Consider the following 13,470-nt stretch of genomic DNA (forward strand, 5'->3'; position numbering starts at 1 on the left):
GAAATAAAGAAAATGTTTTTTAAAAAAGTGGAAAAAAAACAAATTAAAATTAATTAATTAAGTTTGTGGCTTTTATGTTTTTTTTTTACAAAATTAAAAAATATAGATATTTACTGCCTGAATGTAAAATTGTTCAAAAGTTTGTTTTCTTATTCACAACTCAAGTCATCCAAATTTTAATTACAGAATATAGTAATTGTTTAAAATATAAATAATACAAATTGGATATTATATACTTGTAATACTTGGTTGTTAATGCATAATGTCCATTAATTAAGTTTTTTTAAAGGTTTAACATGGTTTAAAGGTTTTTGTTTAAAAAAAACATATGCATAATGTAAAATGTGTCTTAAGTGGTTTAACATTTCTTTTATATTTTGCAATAATTAATCTTAATGTAAACTTTTTGTCTTCAGGACATTGGGTTTGAGAAAAGCGCAATCTAAATAAAATGTATTATTATCATTATTATTATTATTTAGTTCAATTTAATGATTCATTTAAAAATAATCATTTTTAAAAACACACTTATTTATTGTAGATTCATTTGAAGATTCATAATTGGATGCATACCTGAAAAAATTACAAAATAATAACAGAGCAAAATCCTGTGTATAGTTTTAGATTTAGCAGAACAAAGAGGTTCATGAATGAAGAGAGAGAGGGAGAGAGGGAGAGAGAGAGAGAGAGAGAGAGAGAGAGAGAGAGAGAGAGAGAGAGAGAGAGAGAGAGAGAGAGAGAGAGAGAGAGAGAGAGAGAGAGAGAGAGAGAGAGAGAGAGAGAGAGAGAGAGAGAGATTTATAAAAGCGAGATGTGCACCGAGATTCACTCCATCTAAAGAGCTTGTGTTTCGTAAAGTTAACATTACTTTCATAACTTCATACGGAATATCAACATGTTGATCAGATGTGAATGCAGAATCTCTATTGAAGCTGAACACCTGAGTGTGTGTGTGTGTGTGTGCTAATAGACCGCAGCCGCGTAAGGTAAGACACACACAGTTGTGTTTCTCCTTCTAACACAGGAACATTTTATCTGGCATTTATTGCTACATAAGCAAAAATATGAAGATGATACATCTTTGCAGAACAGTTGTATCAAGCGCTTCCATATTACAAAGACCTCAATATCTGTTAGAAGTTATTTGTTCCTGTTAATGCATTTGGCAGAGGCTTTTATCCAACATTTGATGATTTTTATCATGTTCTGGGAAACAAACTCATAAGCTTATGCAATGCAGACGAGGAAGGGTTAAGGTTAGGAAAACATTATACTACATAAAAAAAATGTGTTTCTGTCTCATTTTCCAGCACAAATATCTAAACATTCTTAAATCAAGATAAATTTACTGGAGAAGAAAAATTACTTAAAATATCAATTCAAAACTGTATCAAAATGAAGTGTTTGTGCTTAAAACAAGATCAAATATCTGCTAATGGGTCAGAAACAGAATCTAGTTTTCCCTTTGAATTAAGTTTATTTTTCTGACTTGTTTTTAAGCACAAAATCACTTCTTTTTAAAGCATTTTTCAGAAAACAAGACAGTATTTTCAGTCATTTTGCTTCTTCTCCAGTAAATGTGTCTTGATTTAAGAATGTTTAGATGTTTGTGCTGGAAAATCAGACAGAAACATACATTTTTCCAGTGTAAAATCTGTGTGAAAACTTACTAGAAGAGTCCAGGATAGCTATTCCTGAGCTAATCTCTGTCTGTGTATTTGTGTGCATGCAATAATGTGAAAGAAAGAAAGAAAGTAAGAAAGTGAGAATTTGTAAAGTGAGACTGTGGCTTTGAGATTTGCGGAGGGGGGATCGTTATCCACTTTGAATACTAATGAGCTGCTATTGTGTCAACACACACACACAAACACACACACACACACACACAACACACAACACACAACACACACACACAAAGATATGTTTGTCAGTGCTCTGTTTTGTCCTGTTGGTCAGTGTTTCAAACAATACGTTCCTTTGTACACGAGACAGAGAGAGAGAGAGAGAGAGAGAGAGAGAGAGAGAGAGAGAGAGAGAGAGAGAGAGAGAGAGAGAGAGAGAGAGAGAGAGAGAGAGAGAGAGAGAGAGAGAGAAATGGGAAGTGTTGATAAGGAGGCACCAGAGAGACTGAGATGTAAAACTAGAGCACCTCAAACTAAAGTATCAAACGCCTCAGGATTGTGATATCACTTCAGACAGAACACCACAGTATTGTTACGCATGAATGTGAGATCTGTTTCAAATCATGCAAGAAGTTTTCAGATTTTTTTGTTTCTTTTTTTTCTCCTGGAATATATATTATATATTGTTTGACTACACTGAATTTTTAAAAAAAAAAAAAATTATATTTTAATTTAATGTTCATTTAATATTTTCCATTTATTTTATATATTTATACATATATTTTCATGCAATATTTTCCATTTATTTTATATTTTCCATTTTAAATTTAATTTTAGTAATTTCGTTTGGTATTTTGTCATTTTTTATGTATACTAAATGAAAATGAGGAAAAAACTAATTGTGCAATTTTTCATGCCGAAATTCCTAGAAAATTTCATAACTAAAAAGTCGGCTTGCATTTTTGTATTAGAATTATATATGATAAATAAATATAATCACATAATAAAAATAAAAAAAATAAAAAAATAAGAATTATATATGAATTGTATATGAATTAGCATTTTGCTAACATTAATTAGCATGCTAATAACATGTCTTACCAATTTTCTAACATGTTGCTACAGTAGCATGTTTTAACACCATGGTGGTTGAGGAGATAACCCCTTCTGTAAAGCGCTTTGAGTGCTGAGAAAAGCGCTATATAAATGTAATGAATTATTATTATTATTACTTTGCCCAGTATGCTATAATGTTTTAGCATGTTGGTAACATGAATTAACACTTTGCAAACACAATTTAACATGTTGTTAACATCTTTTACCACATTTCTATGATGTAACATGTTGCATATATGTTTAACCATTTTGCTATCATTATCTTACATGTTGCTAATGTGTTTTAACACTTTGCTAGCATTTAACACATTGCTAGTATGTTTCAACGATTTGTTATTATGAATGAGCATGTTTGCAAACATGATTTAGTATGCTGCTAGCATGAACTAACATGAATTTGCATGTTATTACCATGGATTCAATATATTCAATCATGTTTCAGGATGTTGCTAGCATTAATTAGCACATTGCTAACATGTTTTATTATGTTGCTAGCATTTTTTAACACATTGCTAATGTGAATTACCACATTTCTAGCATGAATGAACATGTTACTAACATGAATTAACATGTTGCTAGCATGTTTTATCTTGTGGTTAACATAAATTAGCATGTTTTAACACATTGCTATCATGATTAAGCATGTTGCTAGCATGAGTTGACACATGTTGCTATTATGATTAAACATGTTGCTAGCATGTTTTATCATGTTGTTAGCATGAATTAGCATGTTGCTAGCATGAATTGACATGTTGCTAGAATGATTTAGCATAGTGCTAGCGTGAATAAGCATGTTGATAGCATGTTTTAACACATTTGCTATCATGATTAAGCATATCGCTAGCATGGATTAGCATGATACTAGCATTAATTAGCTTTATGCTAGCATGATTTAGCATGTTGCTAACATGAATAAACATGTTATCATGTTTTAACACATTTGCTAACATGAATTTGCATGTTATCACGTTTTAACATTGCTAGCATGAATTAGCATATTGTAGCATGTTTTAACACGTTTGCTAGCATGAAATAACATGTTGGTGGTATGTTTTAACACGTTGCTATTATGATTGAACATGCTGCTAACATGTTTTATCATGTTGTTAGCATGCACCATGAATTAGCATGTTACTAGCATGTTTGAACACATTGCTAACATGAATTAGCATGTTACTAGCATGATTTAGCATGCTGCTAGCATGATTTAACATACCGCTAACATGAATTAACATATTATCATGTTTCAACATTGCTAACATGAATTAGCATGTTGCTTGTATATTTTAGCACGTTGCTATTATGATTCAGCATGTTGCTAGCCATCAATTACAAAGAAACAGTGAGCAACACTGAATGAAAAATTAAATTCTGAAGTAGAAAAACTGAAATAGGTTTTTTTTTTTTTTTTTTTTGGTAAAGTGCACTCCAATAATCTTACAGCAACTTCAAATACATTTTTTTTACAGTGTAGCAACTGGTACATTTATAAAGAGCAAGGAAACGACACATTTGACGCAGTGTGAGATCAGATGATGATTGTGAAAGGATTACATAACACTGAATATAATTAATGCTGTTATATAAGTGTTCTGCTGAAAAACTGAATAGAGACTTTGTTTTATTGAACATAATTGTATCGACAGTGCAAACAAAACACATTTGGACAAAAATTGCCATTAATTAAAGCTCACATTTGTGGTTAAGATGCCCGTTCTGTGTTTGTTTGTGGAAGATGTTGATAGTTAATGCGATTCTCTACACCTGTGAGACTTCATACATCACACATTGAGATTTCACTGAGACTTCAATCCATAAAGAAAGTCAAAGTGCATAGAAAATCCTGAAGCGTCTATGTTGCCAAACAGACTTTTGTTATTATGAATGAGCATGTTTGCTAACATGATTTAGCATGCTGCCAGCATGAACTAACATGAAACTAACATGAAGTTTCATGTTATTACCATGATTCAATAAACTTCAATCATGTTTCAGGATGTTGCTAGCTTTAATTAGCACATTGCTAACATGTTTTATCATGTGGTTAACATAAATAAGCATGTTTAAACACATTGCTATCATGATTAAGCATGTTGCTAGCATTAATTAGCATGTTGCTAGCATTAATTAGCACATTGCTAACATGTTTTATCACGTTGCTAGCATTTTTTATCACGTGGTTAACATAAATTAGCATGTTTTAACACATTGCTATCATGTTTCAGGATGTTGCTAGCTTTAATTAGCACATTGCTAACATGTTTTATCATGTTGCTAGCTTTTTTTATCATGTGGTTAACATAAATTAGCATGTTTAACACCTTGCTATCATGATTAAGCATGTTGCCATGTTGCTATTATGATGAAACATGTTGCTAGCTTGTTTGTGGAAGATGTTGATAGTTAATGCGATTCTCTACACCTGTGAGACTTCATACATCACACATTGAGATTTCACTGGGACTTCAATCCATAAAGAAAGTCACATTAGTGCGTAGAAAATCCTGAAGCGTCTACTTGCTATATTTCATATCTAATGGAACGAGTTTAAACGGGTGGATGCGGAGAAACGTTGCCAGTCTGGATACCTTTCAAACGCCCTCATTTTGTTCGTTTCTTTCCACGAATTGTTGGTTAAAAGTCTCTCTCATGCAAAATATGATTAATCAGATCAACTGTATTCAACGAGCTTCTCCCCGCGGACTGAAATATAGACCACTAGACAAATGTACCGCAGAAAAACAAGTGAGCTGAATTTAAAATGTGCATATTTGTATTTCAAGCCTATAGCAGTCAATGCACACGCGCTGATATAAGTATCGCACGATCAAATCTGAAGCAAATTTACCAACAATTTAATCTCAATCTTTTCCATTGTTTTTTTACTGTCGCCTCTTCTTTCTTTAGAACATCTTTTAAAGGGGGACTTTAAAAACATAAAAGCGTCTGCCAAATGGATAAATTAGGCGACCTTGAGTGTCCACAAAGGTGCCAAATAAATCAAATGTATTATTATTATTATTATAAATGTAAATGAGCATCATTTGTTTCTCCTCTAGATGACGTCGGCCACGCCCACTTCTTCTCATGGCCCCGCCCCTCAGAAGGTCTGCCACTCCCAGACTCAGACAGACGTTCTGAAGCCTCTGCTCGGAGGGGCGGGGCCTGGGAGTCAGGTGACACGCAGAAGGCGGGTCTTATCCAAGGATGGGCGGAGCAACGTGCGCATCGAGCACGTGAGTGGGCGTGGCGCTCTGTACCTGCGTGACCCCTGGACGACCTTTGTGGACATGCAGTGGAGGTACAAACTGGTTCTGTTCAGCGCCACGTTTGTGGGCACGTGGTTCGGCTTCGGACTGCTGTGGTACTTGCTGGCTTTGGTGCACGGAGACCTGCTGGGTAAGAGTTAAAGGGGTGTTTGATTATGATTTCACTTTTCTAACTTTAGTTAGTGTGTAATGTTGCTGTTTGAGCATAAACAACATCTGCAAAGTTACGACGCTCAACGTTCAAAGCAAAGGGAGACATTTTATTTTACAGAAATTGCTTTTTAAGGACTACAACACACGGCTGGTAGGAACTACACGAGCTTCTTCACGGGTTAGTGACATCACCAACCCTAAAATTTACATAAACCCCGCCCCCGGAACACGATTTATAGATTATCATAACAGAATATGTTAATATATGACACATAAGGTACATAAATGCATCAACTTACCATTCAGAAATGTCCTGTTGCTTCTACATGTTGTCACTTCTTCTTGAGTCTCTCCATCTTTGTCCGACTCGGGTGTTTGAACATAAAAGGCTAAAAGTTTTTTAAATGTTTAGTGTGTGTGTGTGTGTGCGAGGTAACACACACACACAAGCTGTTGTAGCTGTTGTAGTACATTGATCATTCAAAAACAGAGGTGCGACGACCCTGAGTGTACTCCTTACCTGATGCTGGCAGTCTGTGGGAGTTTTGAGTCACTCCCCCATGTTAATTGTTAATTAGGAAATTTAGTATTTAAGTGTTTGAGTTTTTCATTTGGTAGGCACTCTCTGTGGGATAGTTTCTCACAGGAGTTGCTCTCTACATCTCATTTGCTTTTCTTTCTTATACTTATACCTATCATTATATCATGTAGCTTTAATATTTTGTTGTAGTTATTTTGTTTATTTCTTTGTTTCTTCATTTTCCCTAGACTTATGTTTGTTATGAGTGGTTATTGTTATGTTTGTTAAAGAGAATAAAATCTTTTTTTTCATTCATTGAACATTTGAGTTGATCCCTCTTTCATGTTGCGGCTTTAAACGAGTTGGTCGTAACATGAAATTGGGGGCTCGTCCTGAATAGCTACATGTATAAGCATGGTTCGAATTACGTGGGAGCCAGTGGGAGCTGAGCACCCATAGAGAGAGGATGAGCTCCCATGAAAGCAGGAAAATCCTACACCTGTGGGGGCTCTAAAAATCCTCAGCACCATTATTTTAAATAACAAATAAAGCACTTTTTCCTTCAATATATCGAGGCATATTTATTAACCCTTTCGCACGTACCGGTGTGATTAGAACGGTCGGTGCATCACGTGATCAACTGCTAAATTCAAACGTGCTGGCGCTGAGCCAGAGACGGACGCGCTCAGTGCTGTCAATTGACTACGTTTACATGCAGCCAAATTTCGGGTTATGGTCGGGTTAAGGTCACTATTCGGGTTTCTGAAACATTAGGGATAACCCGTTTACATGCGTGAGCAGAGAGAGTTACTCCTGTATACATGGAATTGCAATATCCCGATGTAAACGCGACGCGCGGTTAGCGTCTGGACGTACGGACAACCTTGAAGGCCAATTTATACTTCTGCGTCGGGTGCGCGCAGTAGGTACGGCGTAGCATACGCACAGACGCGTACCATACGCCGTACCCTTCGCCGTAACCTGACGCGCACCTCCTCAAAAATGTAACTACACGTCGCGACGACGCGGACCGCAAGATCTGTGATTGGTCGGCTTGGTAGCATCGCGTTTCCTTCTATGCATTTCCGGCGTGTTCTTCTGCACCGCCCGCCATTTTTAAATTCTAAGTACAGCGAAACTGTTAAAAAAACTAAAAATTTACCTTTTCCACCTCTATAAGCTCCAACTCCAACATGATCTGCTCTCTTTCAGTCGGCATTGCTTGTAGTAACCTAAACTCAAAACAGCCGCGAGGAATCTTCTTCTTCTTGCCGCGAGGAATCTAAACACAGTGGAACATTAAAACCCTCCGCCGCCAACTAGCGTTTCGGCGCTGTACTGCAGAGCAACGCAGACCTAAACGCAGAAGTATAAATGCTCATGACGGCGTTGCCTACGTGCGTAGCCTACGCCGTACACTACGGCGTACACTCGACGCAGAAGTATAAATTGGCCTTAAGGGCCCTTACATAGTCAACGCATCGGTACGCATACGCGTGCGCAAGGCTACACATCGCTACGCTTCGGCCGCCATTATGCGTCGATGCGTAGCCAAATGTGTCATCCTAGTTTTTGATACGCGACGCGCCGATGCACGCAATACTATGCGTTGTCGGTGGGGGCGACATTGCAAGCAATGAACATAAAAAGGTATATTATTATGTTTACAGAAGAAGAAGATTTGAATACAATGGCGGGCGAAGAGGAAAGTTATGCGAGCTTGTTCGTATACATCCTTTGTTGCCGCCGATGTAAAATCAGCAATATGCACTCCTCTTCAGTTGCCATTTTGATCTGAATTTTACGTGACCCGACTCTAGACTCTACTACCCCCTGCTGCGCGATCGGTGTATTGCATTTCACGCATCGCCGGTGACGCTTGTGTACTATGAAAAGGAGCGCGTAGCTCGCGTTGCTTGCTCGCGTTGACTATGTAACGGCCCTAAGACGCAATATGCGTCATTTCCGATTCTTCTTCCTGTATCCAAAGACAACAACAACAGCAGCACGCGGATAATGAATAGTTCGGGGCAGATAGCGATTGCCTTTGTTTGCGCTTTGGTGCTGGTAACATTACTGACCTTGCTCCAAAAGTATGCTGTGCTGCGTCTCGCCATGTTTACTTCCGGTATACTGCACGCGGGTTTTTGTATGCGCCGAGAAGTTTCTCTACTCAAAAGACCAAGATTCCTTGCGAATAGAACATGCGCAGAACACACATCACTATGGGGATATGCCGATGCGCGTTTACATGACCAAAAATTCGAGTTAGAAAAGGGGTTTTCTAACCCAAATTTTTGGTCATGTAAACGCGCATCGGTATAATATCCCGGTTTTTAAAATCCGGGATATGAGCATATTCGGGTTTTTGCCGGTGTTTACATGGCCGTTCGCGACCGGGTTATTGCTAATATCCCGGTTTTGAACGGGTTATTGGCTGCATGTAAACGTAGTCAGTGTTTTCAACCACATAATGTTTATTTTAGCTTTCAGACATTTAAATACACATAAGTAGCCTACTAGCAAAAAAAAATATTTTGGGGGACGCTACCAATCAGTATTTTAAGATGACAAAATTGTCCCCACCAATATTTTAGCGAACTCCTTTCAGGGCTTTTCCTGCATATAGAAGTACGAGGCAGCCGCCTCCGGCTCTCGACGAAACTCGTACAGACAGTCACATGCAGACACACTTTTTCCACCGCGGCGGTTCTGTTGCGGGTTCCCGGCCGGTGCCAATTCTCAAACCGTAGCCTATAGTTTGCCGATAAGCTGCGCGGATCATAATCCGCGGGTCGGGCGAGCCAAATAATAAAAACATTACATTTTTGAGGGTGGATGACAGATAAATCATTATAATGTGTTGATTTGAATAAAGACACGGAACTCTCGAATGGTAAAACACATGAGCGTCACTCTTTTCTTTCGTTTTCAACAACGTAATTCTCTTTAGAGAAAACCAATCAAGGAAAACATATCAGCGCATTTAATACAGTTGTAATTTTTCAATGTAAATTATTTGATTTGATTTGTAACAGCCTACTGTCTTATTATTCTGATTTAATGTATTGATCAAATTAAGGAATATTTTAAATGAAAGATGGAGCATACATAAAATTAGAGGGAAAAATGCCCTATTATAAAGGTAAAAAAGTGTTTGCCAACAGTGATGTAGTGAAACATTGACAATTTAACTTTGAAGGGAGTAAAAAGCCTCTGTTTAGGCTATTAAGGAAATGTAATTTTGCCCAAATAAGAACTTTTAATTTAAATAAATGTTAATTTTAAATCAGCCTACTTCAGTGTGATATCTTAACATATTATCATGCTTAACATTGAGAATTTGAATAATTGTAATGTGATGATCAGATTCAGATATCTAAATCAAAGAATATCATAGGTTTGGGGGGTTGGATTTTTAACAGTGGATTCGGGTAACTCAAAGTGCACCAGATTAATGAATTTAACTTTAAAATGTACAAAAAAAATTTCCTGGGGGGGGGGGGGGTATAGAGGTAGCCTACCGAACTCCACCCACAAATATACTGTGGGAAACACAATAGGCTATATGATGGTCTATGAAAAATACAAATTAAATTATCTTAAAATACATGATAAGGATTTTACCGAATGAGATTAGTCTAGGGGAAGATGTTCTAAAATTTGGTTTGTATGATCCTGCCCTGTTCTTGACAGTAAGTGTGTGTTAAGTGGAATTATCCTCCTTTCTGACTTTTCACATTATTTCACCATGCATGGGCGTATTTTTGGTCATGTTATACCTCGGTTGCTGCTTGTTGTAAAGTAAAAGTGAATTAAATACCAAAGGATACCACTTTGAAGAGCCCATTCTTTGCCATGAGGACATAGTCATAGCCTAGCAACAGGGTGATATAAGGTGGTTTATTATTTTCGTTTCTCAACTCCTGTATTAATAAACGTTGAACTCAAAAGAATGAAGTGTGTTAAGCAATTTATTTATCCCACACACCACGCCTGCTCATAGGCTACTTTCTTCTCTTTTTTGCCCTGTTCTTGACAGTAAGTGTGTGTTAAGTGGAATTATCCTCCTTTCTGACTTTTCACATTATTTCACCATGCATGGGCGTATTTTTGGTCATGTTATACCTCGGTTGCTGCTTGTTGTAAAGTAAAAGTGAATTAAATACCAAAGGATACCACTTTGAAGAGCCCATTCTTTGCCATGAGGACATAGTCATAGCCTAGCAACAGGGTGATATAAGGTGGTTTATTATCTTCGTTTCTCAACTCCTGTATTAATAAACGTTGAACTCAAAAGAATGAAGTGTAGTGTTAAGCAATTTATTTATCCCACACACCACGCCTGCTCATAGGCTACTTTTTTCTCTTTTTTTAAAGAGACCCCCACAAAGATTAAATCATAATTCGAACCCTGTGTATAAGTGAGTATGTGTTCACCTGTGTAAATGAGCAGACTTCGGGTATTTAGAGTGTCCTCAGCTGGGTTTGCAATCCTTCCATCGGGGCACTGTTTGTTATTTTAGTTTGTTGTTTTGCCTTTCTTATTTTTGAAGGTTATTCTGGGCGGAGGTTTTAAATCTCTGTCGGGGGTACGCTTCAGGCTTTTGGTTTAAATGTACCAACTGTCCTTGAGTTCAGCGTTTAAACGCCGCCTCGAGCCCGGTACACCTTTGAAGATTAGGTAGGTTTAGTTAGTTTGGTGTATAGGTAGGAACTGAAGTCTCTCATTTTCATTTAAGGTGACGCTTTGTTACTGTCTTCCGTGTCTGTGTTTGTCATGCCTGCTAAGAGTATGAAGATGATGTGGGGAACGACTTGTGGTAAGTCTTCATCTATCTTGTAATTGCGGGATTTGCAACAGGAGTGTGTTATACTGCGACGGTCCCTGGCGAAGTGGCTTATGGGATTTGTAGTCTCAACGTTGTAGTTTAGAGTGTGTTCTCACGCGTGTGATTACTGTTGTTTTTGTTTCGTGTCGGTTTAACTCCTGGGGCTCGTTCTTCGTACGTTGCTTAAAACATCCGAGATCAAATGAGACATCCAAGATGATATCATCGTGCTACTCATGATCCGGCTAATTGGGTTCTTCGAACACACCTGTTGTTTATGATTAGTATCGCTGGATTGAGTTATCTGAGATAATTGCGCGTTCATGCACTGGGTTAAAAGGGGATATGTATCGATAGTAGAAACATTGATCAGCAACGCTGCTATTGGCTGCTCACCGTGGCCAAAGAGCGCGCTCAGTTCCCTTTCAAGGCGGTCACTTCGACATTTACGTCGATGACGTAGTATGGGAACTCCTCCCCTTCTTCACTTCTGCTGAAATCTTATGGGCTAACGCCAGCTGGAGACAGCTGGCCAATTGACGCAAAATATGCAAATACTGACACGCCTGCTGGCAGTATAAATTGCATACGAACGTCAATTGCATCAGAATCCTTTTCTTCACGCTCAAATCGACGTGTGCTTCGAATTGGAAAATACTCTACAAAAACTCGCCATCGTCGAAGGTGCATCTAAAGATACCTCACTGTCTTTGGCATCCGATGGCATCAGTCTGCAACTTGTGCTCGGGGCCTATTGTGGCGCCCGACACCCACTTGTTCTGCGTCGCCTGCATGGGCCTGGCCCACGCCGAGACGGCCCTGTCGGACGACCTTGTGTGCGCCCACTGCGCGGACATGCCAGTGCGCGCCCTTAAGGCCAGGAGAGAAACGGCTCGAGCAGCTGCAGGGATTGGGCCCACTGCCGCCAGCGAGCCGCTGGTGGGCCCACCCACCCCCAGAGAAAGGGAGCTCGACGCCGTCAGCTTCTCGGACGCTAGCTTCCGCCCCCCCCGCGACGTCGCGGATTTCATCTCCTTTGGAGCTAGCGAGGAAGAGGACGCCATGTCCCTCTCAGCTTCGGAGAAGGACTGGGGATCCCAGCAGGCCGCACCTCCCGAGCAAGGGAGCCCTGACCTCCAGGAGGAGCTCTTTAGGGTCCTTACTAAGGCCGTCGCCGAGTTGGACCTTTCGTGGGACGCACCGGATGAGCCAGCTAAGAGCAAGTTGGACACGTGGTTCCTTCAGTCGAGCCGCCGTCAGGCCGCGTCGAAGAGGGGAACCCCGTTTTTCCCGGACGTCCACGAACACGTGGTTAAGTCGTGGGCTGCGCCCCAGTCGGCGCGCACCCACTCTGCCACTCAGTCCTTGTTCGCACATGTAGACGAGGCTGTAGCCCACGGTTACGTGCGCATGCCGCCCGTCGAGGAGACCGTCGCCACTCACCTGTGCCCATCGACGTCTGCACTGGGCGCGGACCGCAGCCTGCCGTCCAAGCCCTGCAGGTTCACGGCCCACCAAGCGGATAAGGCGTACGGAGCGGCAGGAGAGGCAGTATCAGCTCTCCACGCCATGGCTATTCTACAGGTGTTCCAGGCGAAGTTGCTTAAGTCCCTGGATGGCGTCGCCTCTGTTGACGCTGACGTCATCCGGGATCTCCGCTCAGCTACGGACCTTGCGCTGATGGCCACCAAACGCTCAGCGCAAGCCATCGGTCGCTCCATGGGTTTTCTGGTCGTCCTCCACAGACACCTGTGGCTGACGCTGTCTGATGTCAAGGATTCCGACCGGAAAACCTTGCTTAATGCTCCCATCACCCCAGCCGGTCTCTTTGGGAACGCGGTGGAGGCTGTCACGGAGCGTTTCTCGGAGACCCAGAAACGCGCTAAAGCCATGAGCCACGTGATCCCGCGTCGAGCGCCCCCGGCTCGTCAGCGTTCGCGCTCGTCATCGGCTACCCG

At 40.0% G+C, this 13,470-nt stretch overlaps 1 protein-coding gene across 1 annotated transcript in view; it reads left to right on the forward strand.

The window, feature by feature from the left end:
* The first annotated feature begins 859 nt into the window (after nucleotides 1-859).
* LOC130076879 (ATP-sensitive inward rectifier potassium channel 10) overlaps nucleotides 860-13,470 on the forward strand; it is a 41,582-nt gene continuing 28,971 nt past the window's right edge. Inside the window, exons 1-2 of the mRNA XM_056242162.1 lie at nucleotides 860-986; nucleotides 5,798-6,137. Coding sequence (XP_056098137.1) covers nucleotides 5,798-6,137 — 340 coding nt within the window. The 5' untranslated portion in view covers nucleotides 860-986. The remainder of the gene's footprint in view (nucleotides 987-5,797; nucleotides 6,138-13,470) is intronic.

This window comes from Rhinichthys klamathensis, unplaced genomic scaffold (genome assembly GCF_029890125.1).
Source record: "Rhinichthys klamathensis goyatoka isolate OS25496 unplaced genomic scaffold, OSU_Roscu_1.1 h1tg000703l_1, whole genome shotgun sequence".
NCBI classification, from domain to species: domain Eukaryota; kingdom Metazoa; phylum Chordata; class Actinopteri; order Cypriniformes; family Leuciscidae; genus Rhinichthys; species Rhinichthys klamathensis.